We start from the raw sequence: 21,809 nt of genomic DNA, 5'->3' as shown, positions 1-21,809 counted from the left end.
TGATTAGATCTTTAAATGAATATATCACACTACACATATGCATTTGAATACCTTTCAAAAAGCGCCTGTACGAATTGGGCCTTTTTGGTCCATTTTTCTGTATTGAAAATAATTGTATTGAATTCGGCATGGCAGAATTAGGGAGTAATGAGAACATAACAAGTGCAAACAACAGATATGGGACGTTTTAAAATTTTAAGTGACAATTCTTTGTTAAATAATTAGTGACTAAATTTACTAAGTTGATCGTGAAAGATAGAAATACGCTGCCCCTTGTCAACATTTATCAAACCCGAACCTAATCCTTTCCAGGCGACTGCGGTCTGAGGGTCCCAGGATTAATGAGGGGTCGGCCCGGGACCCTGTGGCAACGCTCACCAAAGCAGGCAAAGGATTTTTAGGTAGATTTTGAGGCTGGGACCCTCTGACCGTCTCCCTTTGAGATATGGTTTATGGCATTCATTTGATAATACTATATAATATCACAAAATTTGGAACTACTTTTAATATACTTAGTTTGTTTCATTTCTATGACAAAAGCGTCATAAAAATATTTGTATAGGTCGTACTTGATGTAATACATGCAGTGTAACACTGTCCTTCATTTGACCACACCGATATGCTATCCATTTAAAACCCCGTATCCAATAGGAAAATTTTAAAACTTGGTGAACTTTTGGTTGATTAACCGCACACATAAAGTCCCAAGTCCTCAAATTTGGTACAAATTGTAAGCCCTTTCATATAATTAGCTTAACTCGTCCCCAGGATGGTGAGAAATTCTGACAACTGCTTCCCTTGTGGGCAAATGGGATTTGCAATATTAAGCATGAAACCCTCGCTTTGTGGGTTAACTGGATTGGTGTGAAGTGGACATTGTTGTTTTACACTTGGACGATCGTGAAGGCATTGTACACCGCGACACTAGCGCTAAGTGACAGCTGCGGCGATCAGACAAAACACATACGGTGGTGGTAAACACAACACGTTGTTTGGGGTAATTTCTCTTAGAAATTAGGTAGAAAATTTGGTCTGGGCGTGAACGTGGAATTACTTTCAAATATAAATCGAGCACCATAAAATGATTTTGCCAAACCACCAAATTGTCTCAGATTTTACGCTGGTGTTTTATTTTGAAACACTGTAAATCCCAATGGGCTTCACAATATTAATATAAAGAGGATTCTAACCTCTAAGTGGAAAAATGTGTGATTTTAATCACTGCTTTATTAACTATTTGTCAAAGTATAAAGCAAACAATGTGAAATATTCCCTAAAATCATAGATCAGCACACTCTAGCATTGGCAAACAAAACAATTAAAAAGTTTTCGGAATACCATCATTCGGTTAAGCCATTCATGGTGAAGACGTTTGACATTTTAGGTTAAGAAATGCATTCAATCAACCACAATATCTTTGAAATTTTACCGGTGCTTTTGTAGTCCAAAATCGATTTGGAAATTAATTATTTTTTAACCACCTCAGAGTTTTTAAGTCCCCAAGTAAAACTAATAAAATCATTTAAGTCAAAATTGTTCATAATCATAAAACATTTCCTCATCCGTACAAGATGTTAATCACAGACTACAGTAGAATACTCATCTGGAGGCCACGAAGACGTTCACAGCAATGGCAGCACAATCTCTATTACCCATTGTGGAGGCTTATAAGAGCATGTTTTACAACAAATACTCAAATGAGTGGACAAAAGACGCGAGCTAATGGCAGCTCCAACCAGCTCGGATTTCCTTCTTTGTCCGCCATCTTTGATCTTGCGAGCTCATTGTTTTGGAGGTAAATAGGCTCCGCTTTGTAGGATAAGTTATTTACGCGTTCACACGATAGGCGGCAGCCTAGGTCCAACTGAGAGGTTATGATTGACAACAGAACAGCGGGAATGTCTTTGTGGCCGTTGGACATTTTGAAGGAAACGGCGCGAAGATAAACAATACTGGAATGTGATATGGAATGGTTGAAGATGAGGTTGGAAAAATATAATGGATACAGTACCCGTTTGGTATTTGGTGATTTTAGATAGGTGGGTATCTTTGACTTACGATATAGGTGCGGCAATGAGAACACCTGAACACCCCAATTCATAGACATAACAAATTGAAAGCAGTTAGCTGTTATAACTGTATTATAGATCTATATGCACATCAAAACAAAGCTTATACTATGTGGTTTGAAATTGATAGAGACATTATTTCATTTATTGAAAACGACGTCCGTCAAGTGAGATCCTAAAAACACTTGACATTTCTCGAGTTGCTTGAAAAATACATCAAATACTTGTTTCAACATTTCTTCAGGAATTAATTGATTTTCCTAGCCGATTCTTTGCTTCAAAGCAAATCTCTAAAGCGACTTTGAAACTCTTGGAATTCAATCAGTCCCATCGGACGAAATCACAGAAGGATAAATCCAATGATTGAGTTTATTGCGATGATGTATGCGAATGAAACTTACTTTAATTTTAATTTGGGACTTTCGACGATTCAGGGAAAGAACCATAATTATTAGTCGTTTGCACTTAAAATATTATGTTGCAATGATACATTAATTTTGATCACGCAGTGTGACAGTCCATTTAAGGTTGTAGTTAAAGACACAGCTCTTAAGCTATTTATTGGATAATTTGGACGAATGACGTGTTTTTAATCTCTGGGGAGGGGACGTCAAAACGAAAATGTAAATCGGTCCCGGATCCATATCTTACCTTGAGACCTACAGTATAGCTCATTCCCTATTTGGGCAGTTCGCCAAAAAATGACATTCGCTCAAACATTTGTATTATATTCATATCACAATCATTCATTCTCTAGGTATGTCTGGCACGGTTCGCTTTTTTATTTTACAAACTAACTTTAACAATAGGTCAACCTTTGTTCCAATAAATTGTAAGTAATTAACTCTTTTTTGCAAATCAAACATTCATCCATTTATTCTAATAAACGTTAAACGAAGGAAAACTTATAAATTGAAAAATATTTCAACCATTGATCAGACTAAACATTAATCACGATATGTTTCCCTAGTGAACGCCAAACAAATTCCACGTCGATATAAAAACTCCAAATTCCTCAGCTTATCAAAATTAATATGTACAAAAAAATGTCCGTTTTCAAACAGTTGAAACATTTTCAGATTATCTAGATTGTTGGATCAGCTGATCGCATTTTTTCCTCTTTTGAACTGCTAGCTCAGGTATGTTTCCACTTCCTCCAAAAGCATTCGTTCTTCCCACGGAATATTTTACAACATAAAGTGCGTATATGATCTTCCAAGAACTCAGGGTATTACAATCGCAACGTTTGCAGATGACACTGTTTTTGTCATCAAATCAGGATCTTATTTTGGCATCATCAAACTTACAGGCTGCATTAAACGACTTGTCTCAGTGGCTACAGAATTGGAACATTAAAGCTTTGACTATTAAAACAACAACAAAGTAAACTAAACAAAGTCCATTCAAGTTACATTTACTATGTCAACAAGAACGTGCCCACCAGTAACGTTGAATAATGTCATGCTTCCACAATCCAACGAAGTTAAGTACCTTGGTATGCATCTCGACAGAGAAGACTTACATGGCACTCTCACATTTGGAACAAAATACTTCATTTAAATTTGAAAACAAACAAACTAGATTGGCTTATCAGTCGAAATTCAAAATTATCTGTTGAAAACAAATTAATTTTATACAAAATTGTCATAAAACCTGTTTGGACTTTCGGTATCCAGCTCTGGGGAACCTCTTCAAACTCAAATATAGAAATAATTCAAAGGTTTCAATCTAAAGCACTAAGCACCTTGGTATGTATCTAATAAAGTTATTCATAAAGATACAAAATTACCTTTTATCAGAGAAAAAATAAAGAAACGAAGCGAAAAATATCAAAGAAAATCAGAAAATCATCCAAATTTCCTGGCAGTCAACCTTCTAGATAATAGCGAAACTACTTATAGGCTCAGAAGAATACATCCAATCGATCTTCAAAATAGTTTCTAGTTTATTTTTTTTATAAAATGTTTTGTTTGTGGGTTAGTGCACTCGCTGGAGTATAATTCACTGGAGTATTTACTCATGTTAAATTGTCATGACATTTACTGATTGTTCCAGTATAGAACAGATTGTAAATAAAATACCTGTCAAAAATAAATAAAGTGCATATATGTTAACTATTTGGTGCATACTTACATGATCGTCCACAATCATCATGATGTTTTTACTGTTGTGTGAAGAACCCAGAGAATCGGTTACCTTACACCAGACAATATTAGTTGATCTACTACAGTTTGTCTGATAGTTATATTGCACAATTGTTTCTCATCTGCTGGTTTATATTCATCACCGTATAGTTTGCATTTTTATAGTTTCTCTTTTTTCTGTAGGCGGTGTTTTTTTCTGTATGGTTCCTTATTATTAAACAACTTTGTTATTAGCCACTAAATAATTTCAGTGGATTTGATCACTGTTCATTTAATTTAGCTCGTTGATTCTAAAATCGTTTTTACAAGCTATGATCAATGAAATTAAATTCCTATTTTTTTATTTTGATTTTTGTACTGCATTAGATAAGACATTTTAAGTTGGTAATATTAATTTTAATGTTACGAAAAATCATGGAAGATTTTTATAATTTTACTACAACACTGTAGAACAGGTCGGAAACTTAATCAAGTGTCATTAATATGAAACAAAATATGTAATTGATATACATATTAACTTTCGTATGGTCTTCATTTCAGTTGAAAGTATTAAAGTATAAAGTATATAACCAACTTCGATCTTCCTTAAGAAATAACTTTCAATATTAAAATTCACAACAATTTAATAACAATAAACGAATAGACAAAGTACAAACACATCTCTTTAAAGTTAACATTACATCAATGATTTTATACTGATTAATATACTTATTATTTCAGTTAACAAATTAAATATTTATAAGATATTATAAAAGGTAAACAGTTCACTCCAGTTTTACTGTATTAAAAAACCATTACTAATTTTGCCATCGCTCAAATTGATTAACCATAGTAGCCTTGAAAAAATTAAATAGAACTAATTTCTTTCCAATTAAAATTTAATCATTGAAAACATTAATTGACACTACTTCAAACATAAACAACCCAAAAATGACTGTAATACTAAAGAATGTTCAGAAGAAACTTTTGATCTCGTAAAAATAAAATTGACAACTCATCAAAAACAACAGGGTCGAAACGGATGTGGAAAATCAGTCCAGCAAAATATACACTTGAACGATCCGAGTGTCAATAGCTACTGGTTCCCATGGGGTGTTTATAGGGGTTGTATTGGGGGGTGTAAAAATATTGGTGACATCGGTCGACCAGCTGTGTGCTGTGGTCAGAATAAACAACAACATCCCTTTGTCAGCAGCATCCCCCGACCTACAACTTAATTAGATCTGTTTGTGTTTCATTTACTCTGGGATCCTGTCAAGAAAATCTCGTTTCGATTTAAAATTAGCTCGGTGTTTATATCAGGAGAAATTGGGAACTTAGATATGGATTGTCTGATATGTGTAGGGTGGTTAATTTATGGTAAGGGAGAGTTTTAGCCTTATTCATCATTGATACTATTTGCAATGGAAAACGCGAACATTAACGTGGTGTTGACGTTCAACAGAGTTTTGGCGGTTTTATTGCAGTCTAATATTCTGCAATACATACTAATAATGTAATACATTTTATAATAATGTAATAAATGCAATAACTACAAGGTAGAATAACTAACAAATACAGTGTGTATAATAATTTGACGTTTGCTGGATAACATGAAACGATGAAACAGCAGTTTTACATAACGTCTTGTCACATGTCTTGCCATTATTTTGTTTCAATGCAAATATTTTGAGTTATTTGTATTATATATTTTCCTTAAGGTCCAAATACATTGATTATACTGAATGTTTTTACAGCTTCACTTAAAATCTCGAGGCTGGATAAAGAAGCTCGAGATATATCTATCGACGTACAAGCAGGATCGAAAATGACAAATCTATTTTAGGCGTTCCTAACACAACGAGGATATTCAACGTTTATACGCTAGTTGATTTATAAAATCCATCCTAAACCGATTGTTGAAGGTTTATTATTTTCCGAACTATTTGTTTATCGATTTTAGAGAGGAGGGGTCTGGGTCAATTTTATGATGAAACTTCGGACTTACATTCTGGGATAAAATTCTCGCTTAACGTTACAGTTACTGAAACTACTACAAAAACCCTTTCGCAATTATGAATATAGCTACACGAAAATTTTGAGTGAATCAATAGTTTTGAAGCTTTCCTCAGCCAATCAACTTAATACTAAAGGCATGAAGACCGTTATACTGGCACAGCTACAGTATTTCGTTGTTCTCGTAAGGTTTTCAAGATAAAGTCAATGAACAGTGGAGAACTACCCGTTAGAAATGAGGATGTTGTGAAAGACTGTAGACAATGTGACACTTGGGGCGTGAATTTTGACATCTAAACATTGGTGAGGTCGACGACATAGGCTTGTAAATAACACGTTGTAAAACGGTCAAAATCTGCGGTCGAGTGTCTTGTGTGGTCTTGCTTAGCTTGGACAATGCTCTGCTGGCCAAACAAATGGGACGACGACCTCTATAATCTTGGGGTGCCAGAAATCAAATGGTAAAAGGGTAGCAACCTGTTGGTAAATGTTTGGTAATGTTTGAAACAAATGAACCGTAATAATGGCTCAGGGTTTTAATAAGCAGTTGGAATCATTGTTGGAAAATATTTCTGATTGTGATTTTTAAATTCATTGATATGGGAGATTGTGTTTATTTGGGTTCAACCATTTTATTAAATTTATTATTATTATTTTATACTCTTATATGAGCAACGTTTGCTTGTATGTATGCTTGCTTGCTTGCACAAAGGTCTCGAAAACGGCTTCGACGATTTCCTTAAATTTGTTGTAAATAATTAATTTCTGGCTTAAAAACGTGTTTAATGCAGTTAAAACTGCCTACAAAAATCTAATTAAGTAAAAAAATGAAATTGAAAGTCAAAACTTTTTAACATTGGCCTTATGGGTTGCTAAGTAACCATGTTGGTTAAACAAAATAACAAGGAAAAAGTAAACAAAAGACGTAAGTTGTAACATGTGTTCAAAATAAGCCATCCGCCCACAGTATACTAGCAAATAACAGAAAACAGTACAAAAGGAAAAACATCACTTGTTACTATTGAACAAAGATTACACTGCAGAAAACGCGATATAGTGAAAATAGTTCCAAGTTCCGATTAAATACTGATTATTTAACTTGGCTCTCTCTTACCAAAACTTAATCCCCAAAGTAATCAGCTGTTTTAATTTCAAACAAAATGTCAAAACAATGTTTATGCAAGTATAAACGAGCGACTTTTCATTGACTGTAAAATAAAATGTGTGAGGATTGCCAGGTTAAAATTTCAATCATAAATGAAATTCCACTGAAACTTAAATAATAAAAGCCAAAATTAGTTGTAAATAAAACGTGAGTTTCCTTTATATCGCTTTTACACTCGTTTTAAACTACACCGAGCCATGGCTCGGCCCCTAGGTACTCTTCATAAATTAACAAGCCAGAGGTAGGCTAAGTATCTTTGGTAAGTAAAGGTTATTTATTACGATGCAATCTAGTTTCTTTCGGATTTTGATTTGTGTTAAATTTACCTTAATGTACACTTTTCATTGTAGGTAAGTAATATCCATACGATTAATACACATTTAAAGGTTTTTTATAAAATCTATAAAATGGTGAACTTATGTAATGCTTCCCATGTGTCGAATAAATAACCTAGTTAACTGACCCTTATAAATACCCAGTTATAAAATGGTCATTACATTTAAATTTGGTAATAAATATCATAAAATGGTCAACGAGATGTTACGTCGCATTTTTACCTTAACCTTTTACGTTCCACCAAATCAGGTTGTACATGGTGCTTATTGTTTTCGTGCACTGTAATATTGCTGAATTGTACAGTTGTATTTAGTATTGAAATAATACAAACTAGCGTACATGTTGCTCGAATTCGAGCAATTGCAATGTATTACAGGAGTTTTAAAACAGGAATAACAGCCATAATTACAATGAGTTTAAAAGAGTCAACTCAAAGATTACCGGTGTGTAACTCAGACCATGTTTATCTTCGTTATTGATAAACCTAAAGCATTCCAGCCGGTTTTCTCCTTCTCAAAATGCCTCGCTGTACAGGCAACACAGGTCATTGATAGAGGGCCAATTGAGAACGAAAAGTCTTTTTGGGGTAGTGTTAGGGCGCATTTGTAACCTAATAGTTGAGATTGTCCAGGGTCAGGTGCTGACTGTGATGAGTTAAGCCTATTACCACAGAAAACATACTACTATGGTATGTTTTCTGTGCTATTACGCGCCACTGATTTGTAGCTGCGGTCGTTATCACGATTACGCCTCCTGTCTATGTTTCGTTTTCGTCGTGTCCGAGGCATTTAAAAGAAAAAAAACAACAAATAAACAAATCATAGGTACACAAAACAACCATAAATACACAAATTTAAGATAAAACCATACTAACACGATCCATCTTGGGGGTTACGTTTACACAAACTCAAATTGTAAACAAATGTACTCAATGCGTTACATTGAATTGAAAAACAAATAACAGCAATTAAATTATACAGCTGATCAAAATGTAAACAATTATGTTCTTCATAAGGATAACATGGGAACTTTCAAAGCCACTGGGGCAGAACCCAAGGGACTTTTTCAAAAATGTAAGGCCAGTTTGCAAATCTACGCAACCCGCTCTTTCCAATGAGACGTCAACGGATAAAATCGGTTAAGTAATGGCGGAGGAGTTCAACCGACAAAGTTTCATGTAGCGTATTAATTATATAGATTTTTCTAATATACATTCTAATATTTTAGAACTCATATTATGATGCATAAATATTTTACTTGCGGTGTTCCTCCATAAAAACTCAGTTCCTTGAAATCAAAAATTGTCAACACGGCAAAAGGAAATTTTTAATTACAAACAACTGGTTATACATCTTGATTATATATGTACAGCAGCGAAAACGCAACATTACGCAGTAACCCAACCTGTTGAAACGAATATCACAATTTTCACTACATCTTAATACTGTGTGCATGGCATCAGTTACTCGATTTTTTTTTTAATTTAACACCTCATTAGTTATTGGTACGGACTTTGCTTGATAAAAAAATCCAAAAATATGACAGAAGTCATACAATCTCATATGATTAAAGCTAGGAATGCGCAATTGCTAATGCAAGGCATTGTGTTGGAGCATAAGTAATGTAGCTCTGTAGGCCTACTATTTATTTTTCAATTTTAAAATACATTATTCAAGCGTCTTACAAACTGGAGCCCAAATCGTCTCTGAATATGGTCGCTGCCTTTCCATAATAATATGATCCGTTCGACTTGGAACCCTAATTAGTCCAGTGTAAGGTGGTTCAGTTCACTGTACAATAAAGAGACCCCCCTTAGAATATTTATTTTATTTTTCATAACATTCCATCAGTAATGAACATGTAAGGATGCATTCAATTTTTGTTTCATTAGAATAATAAGAAGGATGATTCAATTTAAAAACCGGGGGTCCTCTCGCCTTTATGTGAACACTATCTGGTGGTTTTGTTTTCAGGAAGTTTGGTATTAATTCATTATCCTTATCGACGTAGAGAAAATCCATCCGGTTTATCAAGATGGCAACCCTGAGGTTCCGCTTGGTAATCTTGCTTCCGGTCACCCTGCTGAGGATAATCCGTCATTCGACCTCAACATATGTTAAGCACACTTCCTTCCGGTGAAGAGGATACTAATACTTGTACATGATACCAAGATTAGGATTTGTATGAAACAAAATAATGTGCTCGCCAACAGTCATTGTTCCTGTTGCAAAGGTTCAGAATGATTAATTTTCTTTCACCAGATATTTATTTGTCAAGGAATTGGGTGAATTATTGGCCACTGTAAAATTGAAGAATAAAAACATTTTAAAATTAAATTTCGTTCTAAAACAATCATAATTAACGGTATCAGCAATCTGATACGTACTTCCTCCCATAAGCTAGTAAACAACCTTTTTCATGGGTAAGCGGTGGGAGTAGCTATGATATTTTATCACAAAAGTTGAAATAACGTTTGAACCGTCAACCGTGTTTTTTTACAGCAATGGTAATTGCACAATTGTTTAGAATTACAGTTAAAACCGGCTTTTTTCCTAATCCAACACCCATCTTTATCACATCTTTATGGGTCTTTTAAATGGGAAAATAACATAAGTTACAATAACTTTTGAACCGTAATTTTTACGGAAATGGGATTTGTACAATTTTATTCAAAAATTTAAAGGACCATAACGTAGTAATTTTAATCGAGACTGGTTAAAAAAAAATTGTTATTTTATGGTTTTGAAAGGAAAAATCAACATTAAAAAACAAAATTTTGAAAAAATTAAAAAATGTCTGGAGATACCATGGATTAGTATCTACATACCAAATTTAATCAAAATAGGACTACAGGTGTGGTCTGTAGATCTGTTCACATCCACACATACAGACACAAACACACAGATATCACTTCGAAAACCACTTGTTGGGGCTCAAAGGGACCCAAAACTGATGTATCCAATCAAAACTGAAACTCAAACATAGTTATGTAGGGAGTTACCATCAAGTGTTATGAAACGTCTGCTACTTGGGCTTTTCAAATAACAATCATTAATTAATTTGTACTTCTTATCATTGATTAAAATCACTCATAAACAAGGAGAACAATAATTTCTACGTCTGTGAGGTATATTCAAAACGCGCATAAGTAACTTTCACGGAGTATGAGTCCCTCATGGCAGGTGGTCCCTTTTCCTTTTTAGGGTTGCGGGATGACAGTGCATTTCGCCGAAGAAAACCACAGAGGAGCAGTTTGAAGATAACAAAAATTCTACCCTCAGGAGTTTGTCCTTTTGGAATTCAAATAAAAAACCGGCAAATTAATTAAATTAATGTTAGGGCAGCCATGATTATTTTTAATATTTGATCAGGGATCACGATTACTATCAAAGTTTCACGTGATTTTAATAAAACCTTCAAGTTGAATCAAAAGTACAAATCTTAAGTATCACCATTGACTACAGTCTACAAAATCATACAGATGCGTTTACAGTAATTATAACACCAATCTTTGTAATAATATTACAGATCATATCACAAACTTAATGTAAAATATTTTAATTGACTTATCAACTGCATGGTTAAGCTTCTTAGCTAGCCTACCCTGCTAAATGTAATGAAAACTTAACTTTAAGAAGAAAAAAAACATCAACAAACAACAACATGTGAAAAAGTGTAAAAAAAAACAGACTGTCAATTTGTCAAACAAAGTGTCAAAAACAAAACAAGTCAACAACAAACAACGAACAACGTGCTCGTGCTCATTTTGGCTCATTCCCCCGGGTCTAGAGATAAAGATGGTCATTTTAAACTTATAGTAACTAGTGTCTTTACTATATAGTAACTTAATTTAAGCGCATTAAATTGTTGAATTTAAACAATACCTACATTTTCCGTGATATCGGCATAGGCCGAGTCTAGTATGACATAACCTAGTTTTCAATTCCCTCTTGGATTCTAAGGTAGGATATTTTATCAATGAAATCTACGGTAGGAAATCAATATTTTTAGGTTAAGTCCACAAAATAATAGGCCTACTGGTAGATATAGTATAGTAGCCTAGTTAAGCCTACTCAAACCTATTTAGGTTAGGCCTATGTACAAAAGATTCCCCAAAAAAGAACAACAGAGCAACAAGTTTATTTTTATCATTGGCCTAGGCCCTAATCAGCAGAGGTCAAGGATAATAATAACTTAAAATACCTAAGTGACTTGTAAGTTAGGCACAAATAGAGTCTTTCCAAATACATTATGTTATGGCCAATAATATAATTTATGATCCTTTTATAGCATAGGCTAACTTAGTCGTGTTATGTGTAGGGTCCAAAGATACCTGTTTGATACAGGCTATAAAAAAATGCACTAGGTAATGTATTACAGCGACTAGGCCTACCGGCTGCTCTTTAGTTTACGTCCTACATTTACTCACATACTGCAGTTTGGTTAAGGTTAGGTTTAGTTTAGAACAGTTTCATTTTATAATCAGCTGGTAGTTAATGTATAATATGTAGGACGTAAACTAAAGTGCAACCGGCCTACATGTAATCCTGTAATCAAATCTAGAATGTAATTCTGTCTAAAACTGAGGCTTAGCTCAAAACATAATCCAAACATTTTAGTAAGTTAGCTAGTGTCATTGACTATATATACCTACAGTATAGTATATACCTACCTGTAGGTATATATAGTCAATGCTAGTGTTCTTTATCTGCTGAAATAGCTGCTGTCAGTATACTCTTTAGGCTACCACAAACGAACGAAAGATTTACCCATAAAAGTTAAATGAATATTTTATGTAATAACTTAATATTTTATTTAAATAAGTTAACCACAGGATGTAACATACTTTCAGAATAAAACATGCTGACTCCTTCATTTAACATTACTCAAAATGACGAACACCTCTTCATCAAAATTCATGCTCCATACACACAGCTGAAAGAAGTTGAAATTAATGTCCTAGAATCTGTGTTCTGGTTCTATTCATCACCATATTTTTTGAGGTAAGTTTGTTGAGGTTTTTGTAATTAATAAGTTAATAGCCCTATCTTTTTTTCTCTTAAAAACACTGTTTATGATACAAAATTTGAGCTTAATAATAACCTATTTGAAAGAAATGAATCCAATTTGAATTGCTTAAGCTAGAAATAAAGGAATAAATTCTTGCTTACATTATGAGCATTCAATCTAATAACCCTCCCAGTGTTATGTGTCGTAAAATCGACACATAACACACTTTGTGTAGTGTTATGTGTCGATTTTTCGACTCACAAACACTGTTTACGGCGAAGGCTCTATGACTGACAAAATCGGATTGAACTGGATCGAGTTCAACTAACTTAGGTATCATTTTATTTGGCAGATTCTAAGCTTTCTCCCGAGGTCTGTCTCAAAGCACTTTTTTTCTCAAGCCGATCATAATTGTAGCAGACAGCTGACGTGCGTATTTGTAAACAGCTCGGTTAACCTCGCACTGATGACTGATGTGTTTTATTACGTTTATCATTGTTTTAGTGTTAAATATCAAAAGTAGTGATATACGTGGTGCATTATAAGAAGATTTAAGTGATTTTGAAGGGCTGGTTGATGATCCTGAAGAAGTAGGTAGTGATATTGATGTAAATTATCAGCCAGATTCCTAGCTATGGTTAGGCTACTTATGCATTCTTAGCTAAACGCTATGTACCGAAATCTGTTTTTTGCCCATAACTTATTTATTTGCAAATCTACTTCCTTATATTATTATATTTTTGGAATCCTCATAAAATTCTGAACAAAGTGGCTATTTTAAAATATTTGTAGACCTATAAATTATAACAATTTATTGAGCGCAAACATATATTTTTTCATTTATTTTATAATTTTTGAGAAATGTTAACCCCACAAAAATTGTTGAACATTTTTTTGTAATGTTTTATATGTTACATCGAAGCCCATAATTTTCCAAACAAAATGATATATAAAACAGTATAGCCTACTTTACATTGTTTTTAAGTTTCTAAGATACATTTTAATAAAACCCTGCGATTGCGCAATAAATGGGCGAACATTAAGACCAAAACTAGATACACTTGGAGGGTTAAAAACAATAATTTAACCACAGTATTATAGGCTATGCACATGTTATAATCTTTTTGAGACTCAAATGCCGATATCAGACAAGTAAGAGTAACACTTAAAAATCTTCTCTGAAAAACTATCTTTGCAAGTAGGGCGTATAACTCAATGAAATTGGCTGAAAACTATACCTTTCCCTTGATCGGTGTTGATGATTGAACAAGCAGCGTAAGGTGTTGTTTCACAAGCCAGGAGTCTCCAATATTGATTGGGTATTAAAATCCTGCCACAGTCAGGTGTAGTATGCAACTCATGAGGACCTAACCTTTCTGTAGGAGAATGTCTATTAAATGAGGTTTTAAACATAATAAAAATAGGGAAAATTAAATCGCTGATTTAATCTTTGCAGTTTAAAGTGTTGATGTTATCAATTACAGTGAGTTATTGTAAACATATGGAGCAACTTCAGCAATCATCTAGGCCTACCTTATAAGACTCAACAATAAGATATTATTCTTTTCAGACTACATTTTCCATGTGCAATAGTAGACAATGATGAACCGCCTGCAAGTTTCGATTCGGACAAAGGGGAGTTTGAGGTGCAACTTAAAAAGGTACAAGCAGGAGAAGTGTTTCCCGACTTAGATTTGTTGGGTACTCTTTTGGCGCCCAAACGGACCCAACAAAACATCAAACCAACAATTGAGGTTGTTTCAGGTAAAATATACAAGAAGAAAAAAATGTTATTGATATGTCGCAGAAAAATTTGTTTTAACTAAACTACGTTTCTCAAAATTCATTGTGCACAATTCTTTTAACATTGCTATGGGTTCTTGTATGTCCTCATATTTTAACCAACTTCATCCTAGTGGCTTATGATGATTTTGAAAATTCAGCTATCGTGGCGATGTCATTCTTTTTTTTTCTGCCTACTAGTAGCACAAACCATATCTGCCTGTTACCGTAGGCAACCTATAGTAATGTGTATCTTCTTAAATATTTTAGGCCTATCCTCAGAAAATACTGGTGACAACGAAGCCGAAGAAGAGGATGAAGATGAGGATGAATGGTTGTTTGATCAAATACTTCCCCAAAATGAACAAGTAACTTTACTGCAAAACTCTTCGAAATATGGTTTTGGAAACTTAACCTCTGGAGTTTTTCAACAGGTTAAGGTTAGTAATTAAGATCAGTGTTATGCAGCTCTAAAGTCCTTTTTTAATAGGTAGGCCCACAACTAGCATTTGGTTAATTGGGTTTTCAATGTCAGTCATTTTAAATAGGCTGAATAAAATAGCTTCTAACCTAACATTAAATTTATTAGGGGAGCTACAATGTTAAGTGGCTAAACAATTATTAGTCAACCTTACTGAAAACAATTATATCCCACAATAACATGACTATTTTGTTTTGTAGTCAGAATTCAAAGAAATTATTGACTTGCCAGAACCAGATGGCATACTTGCTTCACAAAGAGAAGAACTCAAAATTAAAGATGAAAGTAACAGGTTTTGCCCAGACCACTACCTAGCTGACTTTATGGAACCTGAAGTAATAGAAGAATACATGAGTTATACACCACCCTGGTGTACCGAGACAACTGATACTGGTAAGTGTTGTGTTGAGACTAAAATATATTAACTTAAATTAAATCTCCTTTCTTATCCAAGCTAAAACAAACTCTGCTGCCAATCTTCCCCAAATTCTTTTAGAAGAGTTGTAAGTTATAAATCCAAAAAGACTAACTTATTTGATAATGGTAGGTATCTTAGGCCAATATTTTCTGTTGTCTTTTGCCAACAAAGAAATTCTAAGTTACTTGAAGGGTTGTCAAATTACACACAAACAGAGAGATTATCTAGACTTGATATGCAAATAAATAGTTTGTCATATAGTAAGAATTTTAAACAATATTGAACATAATGAGCCACAAGATTGTTTAAGGTAGAGATCAGAAGCATTAAAGTAGTTCTGATTCTACATGCACGTAGACACATTAGGCTATACTTAATCCATTCCGCATGTATATTTTCAGTGAAACTAAGTCACAAGGAAAAGGATTGTTTAAAGAAACTTGGCAACAAAGAGTTTCTACTGAGTAGAGAAGACAAAACTGGAGTGTGGCTGTCTTTAGTTGACATTGTGTTTGCTTATGCCTACAACCATCGGACGACTCTCGGAGAAAATAATGTTGAATCTGCTTGGACCATTAATAAACTAAGTGCCACTTTGTCATGGTTTGCTGTGAGTATGTACATGGAATTTGTAAATAAGGCCTACAAATGTGAACAACTCATAGGGCCTACTGAGAAAGTTGAGGGTTATCTCATAGTAAAATTAATATCCTCTAACTTCTAGACTTGTATATCTTGATAATATGTTCCTACTTTCCAACAGATCAGAGGGCTGTCCAGAATGTTGACAACTAATAAAACAAGAAAAATAAATAATAAAATACAATTAGAGGTTACCTGATAAAGGACAACCATTTTCATAATCCTATTTTAAACTATGGTATTTATCATGTTGTGATGTGGTGCACAATAAGCTGTTCCAGCTGTGGTGCAATCCCACGGTAACTCGTAAGCCTGGCCCTCTGTTAAAAAAAGATTTTTTATGTGTGCTTTTGGTACTCTTTCCTTAGGCCCTGCATTAACCACTAGTCTACTGAAAAAACCCATTTTAACTTGAAACCCCCCTCTTATCATTTTTTCATTTCTTAGAACTAGTAAATGATTTGCTTTCTCTGTTTAACAGAATTTCTCAAGCCTTCATGGTGTTACAGTGAGTTGCATCCGTCGTTCGCTTACGTTTCCTCTCTACAGAAACTGGGATCTGGCTAAATTGGTTTTGAAGGACACAATATCCATTTTTAAACTTGGTAAGCCTTGTTTTTGGTTACAAATATGCTTTATTGGTTACATATGTGGCTTAAGGTCTTTTGAATAGTACAATATCTAATCTACCAATGTCAGTCAGTACCATATCCTACCTGTTGTGAACTAAGGTGGGGGAGTATCTGTACTTCACGTGCCTTTTTCTAAGCACCAATTGAAGAGTCCCGTAGTATGGAACCTGCTCCCGTGTGTCGCCACCCACGCTTCTAGATTCTCGGAGAGTAGTGTTACGTGTGAAATGAAATGAAATTAAATTAAATATTATTTTATTATCACAAAACATTTCACAGATCCAGCGTTAGGTGGTGAAACAGGTAATATTGTCAGAGGTCTTACTACATAATAAAACTAAAATCCACATAGTTTAAACTAAAATACATTTACTTATCATTTAAATAATCGGAAATCTTATAATCATATTTCTGTAAAAGGTATTGTTTGAAATCATTTTTAAATTTTGAAATACTGTTAATTTCTTTGAAATTAGTGGGTAGACTGTTGTAAAGCCTTAATCCGACCTGTGGTGTTGCTGTTTTTTTTTTGTTATGTATTTTTATAAAGGTATTTATTTGAAGTGAGAACCTGAACTATATAGTTATTAGGATCTAAAACTGTTTGAATTACACAATTTTTAGAGGTTTACTCCACAAAGCTCCTAACATGAGAAATTAAGTACCGTAATTTTAAACCTTGCAATTTACATATTTTTTTTTTTAATCCATTTTACACCTATTACTTACAATAATATACCTAAATGATGATGTTAGATGTAGATGTTAGAAGTAGATTGAAACTATTTACTCTAGCCTACAAATACATTACCTTGATTGCCACAGTACATAATATATGGAATTAGAATACAAATGTTTGTTCTTGCTATCAAGCAATAAGCATTTTAATTACTGTTTTAGGCCGTAGAAGGGTGCTAAAGTGCCTTGTGGAAGTTCATTCAATGTTTGCAGCCAGCGAGCCGAGATATTTGTTGAACCAGCTGTACATCAATGACTATTGCATCTGGCTTCAGCGAGCGTCTGAGACGAAACTGGCAAAGTTTACCAAGGCTTTGGAGGAGGTACTTCTCAATTAATCAACTATTTTATACAGTTGTTGAAACATGTTGTCAATCCATTATAACATTCTAGCCTCTTCTCTGATGATGAGTAAAACATCTTGACCCCTCCATTGACAAGTTTACTACTCTATCCTAGTTAAGACTGGACTGAGTGATGATTAGTCTACATATCTGGCGGCAGCCACTCCAATGTGTGACACATGTCAAACACACTACAGTACACACTACGATATATTACAGCGATCTGATCGGTACCAACCATATCGTTACGATAATCGGAGCGTGTGGACGGAAGGTCGATGTTATATATCGAGGTTTGACAGTTTATGATTTTTTTTCTGGTGATGATTGGCAACGATTTCGTCGTTGGAACGTGTAGACAGCGTTTCAACTTATAGCTGCGATTATCTGCTCTGAACCCAGTTTAATTGTGCCCTTTTTTTAGTTCTCTCGTCCAGTAACCTCAACTGGTATGTAGCCTTGTGACATATGACAGTCTTGTAATTCTCAAATAGTTGCCAGTAATTCGATTCATCTCTCAACTCTCCCCGTAATCTCATATGCGAAAACTTTTCTCTTTTGAGAAGCCAAGAACGACCCCACTTACTTCTTGGTTTGGGTTGTCCCTTTCTCATCACTCTTGTCAAACAAATTACATACAGGAACCACAACAGTGTATCTTCCATGTTGATCACAACTGAGAAAAGACCAACAATTGCAAAGAAAGTTGGGGCAAAAAATCATTGCATATGGACCGAACATCAATGTCCAATTTATCGCAACGATTTGTTGGTGCAATCAGATCGCTGCAATATATATCGTAGCATGTAGACAGGCCTTTATGTAGAGGAAGAATTGTATACAAGAACAATGAAAACAACATGTCTCTTGAGGCAAGGTGGCCAGTGTGCAGTGATGTCATCATTTGGCTGTCCACAAACCCATTTTATAGTTTGGAGGAATTTTTTAACAGTAAGATTCTACAGTTGTAATATTTAAAATAATTATTGTAATATGTCCCTTTTTTAGTTAGCTATAAGTATTCAATTATTGTATTCATTAACATGTTCGCTGCGGCCTACTGCTATAGTAGTAGCACTGCACTAGCGCTGCTCGCGGCCTACTGCTAAATCAGTAGTGTGCTCCTCTGCCAAACCAAACATTGTGTCAGTCCAGGACATGGTCGGGAACGTTGTGATTGTTGCCAGGCTGTAGCTTAGAATGCGAACTTTATTTTGGTGTAGGTTGGTACTAAACATTCCTGTAAATCCCGTCTGGCAATGCTTTGTCCCTGTTTCGGGGATTTTTTCTATTCGAGCCATATTACAAAGACACTGGCTATTGATCCAGGCAGTGCTGCTACCATTGGGTGTTTCAGTGAACTACATCCAATTTTGGGGTAACACAGAACAATCACCACTGCTCTTTTGTGATTCGCCTTACTGAGACATTTCAATGCCCAAAGCGATCGCTGATTCAGTAGTGCGCCGGGGCTCTGGCCGGGCCTCGCCGTTAAAGTTTAGGGAGCGCCTGTGTAAATGTTTTCAGCAGCGAACGTGTTAACTGACTGAGCTATAATTTTAGATGTATCCTGACATTTTTTTTTATAATTTGTAAAAATTCAAAAGACAATAAATAATATTTTTATTTTATTCATTAATTTAATTTAGTCTGGCCCGTCTCCTATACTCGTTAAATTTTGATTCATAAACTAATGCTATAGTATTGTGTTTTGTTTGGATATACTGTAAAAGCATGAGGAGGGAATGAGAGAGTAATGAAAGATGGGTTATAGTTCTAAAGATATTGTAATTCCGGTACTTCTATAAAAATCAAGCTCTGTTAATAGGCCACTGCAGTCATATGCTTCGTTGATCACTTCCAATATGATTATATCACGTTAAATAAATTAAAAAAGTTGGAATAAAATGGTTTGGTTTTCAGATTACTGTTTCTAAAAATGACATTGGATTTGATCTAGAGGAATTAGAACAGGCAGCCTTGCTTGTCCAAGAAGAAGAGGAATTCCTGACTGAAAAAATGAATAAAATTCAAATACAATCTGAGGAAAGGTGAGTTTTTAACCCCCTTCTCCCATGGTTGCATTTTATTACATGTCGCAGACATCATGTCCGCGACATCAGAAATATCGGCGACATCATATCCGCGATACCGGTGTGTAACCCGCCTAAGAAACGAACAACGTACCTTATTGTTAATGGACTTGGTGCTAGTAGGTACGTGGGCCTTTGACTTGGAAATGAAAAATAAAATATTTTGCTAGAACTTCTGACCGTTTATCTCTTTAAATAGGCCTACACATCATGTTACCATTGAACCTTTAGTTTGTTTGAAGAATGTTTGATGGTTGATAATGCCTAGAATGTAAAACTACAATTGCTTCAAAACTAAAGGACGAGAACTACAGGAACTAAAGGATGTACACATAGTTGAATATGTGTAGGCCTACATAAGTTGTAGTCAGAGGGTTTATAGTCCTCGCCACCCTAAGTTGAGGCAGCCCAAGGCCGCACGGCGTATATCTAAGTGCGGCCTTTCGCTGCCTCAACTTAGGGTGGCGAGGACTATAGCAATAGTATTCGATCACTAGATCTTTCTGGTTTAACTGTAAATAAACCTTTTGAGAGAAATTAAATTATTAGCAGAAGCACACTTCAAGTATTTACCCGGCATTATAGTACATGTTACAAATTGGAATCCTCAAGTATCTACTGGAAATATAAATTTATATATCTTCATTTCATTGTTATTTAACCCTCTAAAGTAAAGACTGAAAAACTGCACAATGTCCATTGTAAAAATATTCAAATCAAATAAATGTTTCAGTTCAACAAGTAGTGATTCTGACACCAGCAGCGGAGAATCGACGCTAGACTCTGATGACGACAGTTCACCAGAGAGTTGATAATAGAGCTATGTTGGAGATCCCTAACTGGTAATTGTTTTACCAAATTATCAATAGAGTTAATATTAGTATTAGTTTAAGTTTTTAATAATTTAATATGCTGTTCCACACGCTTTTCCAAGCAACTTACATGACTATATATTAGGTTTTTTAAATTTAAGTTTAGACTTGGGTACCGGTAAGTTTTGAAAATCATTATAAATTAAACTTGCTTGTACTTACAAGCAAATAATTTGTTTTAAGTGCAATCTAAATGAAACGACAAACAGTTAATATTTTAATGTCAGCTCCTAACTCTCTAATAAGTCACATAACTTCCAGAACTATAATGGTATTAACGAGTATTGGCTTTATATTTTATTTCCTAATGCCCTACTACCGGTTTAAGAATGAGAGCGGCTCTTAACCGTTTCACTAAAATATTACAGCAAAATTAAACTGGTAATTTACCAATTGAAAGTGTGTGTTGGCACCATTAAGCTTCACACACACAGACTAGGTTCATGATTGATTGACATTCTTTGTACCAGACTAACAAGTGGACCCCTCTAGCTCAACATGGCTTCTACAATCACCTGATTTCATATACGGAACTGTGATTCCTACATTAAGGGAATGTAGGAATTAAGGGAATGTTTTCACACCTCAGGCTCTTAACTGAAACACCTGCATTTTGATGCTATATGAACTTTATTAGGTATATAAAAGAACGTTTCCAGTAAGAAGTAAAACGCAGAATGCCAGTTCGCGCTTGTACTGGTGTTACTATTAGCCGCGTGTGTACTAGAGGGTTAGATCCTCCTCAGCCAATTCCCATTACTTTTGGGAACCCGTCTACTCAAATTGATGAAATATTGTTCACTAATTAAATCAGTTTCGAAATTTGCTTAGTAATTAATAATTATATTCGTTACTTTCTAGGGCTGGAATATTTTCCTCCAACTAGGCCAGGAGTGAGAAGTCCAACCTCAAGAAATGTTTTGAAATTTCAACCAGTATGGATAACAATTGTACTGGACCTGTGTAAAGTCAAAAGTGTTGGATATCGTGAAAAACTAGGTTTATTTTTTACCATTTAGAGTTATTTTTAATTTGTACTACTATTATATTTCTTGATTATAATATCACATGTTGTTTCTTTGTTCCAA

The 21,809-nt window shown here is 34.5% G+C and overlaps 1 protein-coding gene across 1 annotated transcript; it reads left to right on the top strand.

Moving 5' to 3' along the window:
* Positions 1-11,471: 11,471 nt before the first annotated feature.
* On the top strand, positions 11,472-21,809 carry LOC128986457 (protein SHQ1 homolog). Its single transcript, XM_054406837.1, has 11 exons — positions 11,472-11,671; positions 12,562-12,712; positions 14,290-14,483; positions 14,772-14,941; positions 15,183-15,375; positions 15,802-16,010; positions 16,524-16,647; positions 17,575-17,735; positions 19,680-19,807; positions 20,583-20,691; positions 21,583-21,809. Exons 2-10 carry the CDS (start codon positions 12,570-12,572, stop codon positions 20,659-20,661), a joined length of 1,401 nt encoding a protein of 466 aa, XP_054262812.1. The 5' UTR covers positions 11,472-11,671; positions 12,562-12,569; the 3' UTR covers positions 20,662-20,691; positions 21,583-21,809.

This window comes from Macrosteles quadrilineatus, unplaced genomic scaffold, assembly GCF_028750875.1.
Source record: "Macrosteles quadrilineatus isolate MER2022 unplaced genomic scaffold, UCM_ALF_1.0 Scaffold_2__2_contigs__length_208266976, whole genome shotgun sequence".
Classification (NCBI taxonomy): domain Eukaryota; kingdom Metazoa; phylum Arthropoda; class Insecta; order Hemiptera; family Cicadellidae; genus Macrosteles; species Macrosteles quadrilineatus.
This window is presented reverse-complemented; position numbering and strand designations above follow the sequence as displayed.

Bases quoted from the DNA above. Each gene is read 5' to 3' on its own strand.
- LOC128986457 (XM_054406837.1), top strand. From the start codon at position 12,570: ATGCTGACTCCTTCATTTAACATTACTCAAAATGACGAACACCTCTTC. The intron at 12,713-14,289 runs GTAAGTTTGTTG...TATTCTTTTCAG, and splicing joins TCATCACCATATTTTTTGAG to ACTACATTTTCCATGTGCAA. The intron at 15,376-15,801 runs GTAAGTGTTGTG...GTATATTTTCAG, and splicing joins TACCGAGACAACTGATACTG to TGAAACTAAGTCACAAGGAA.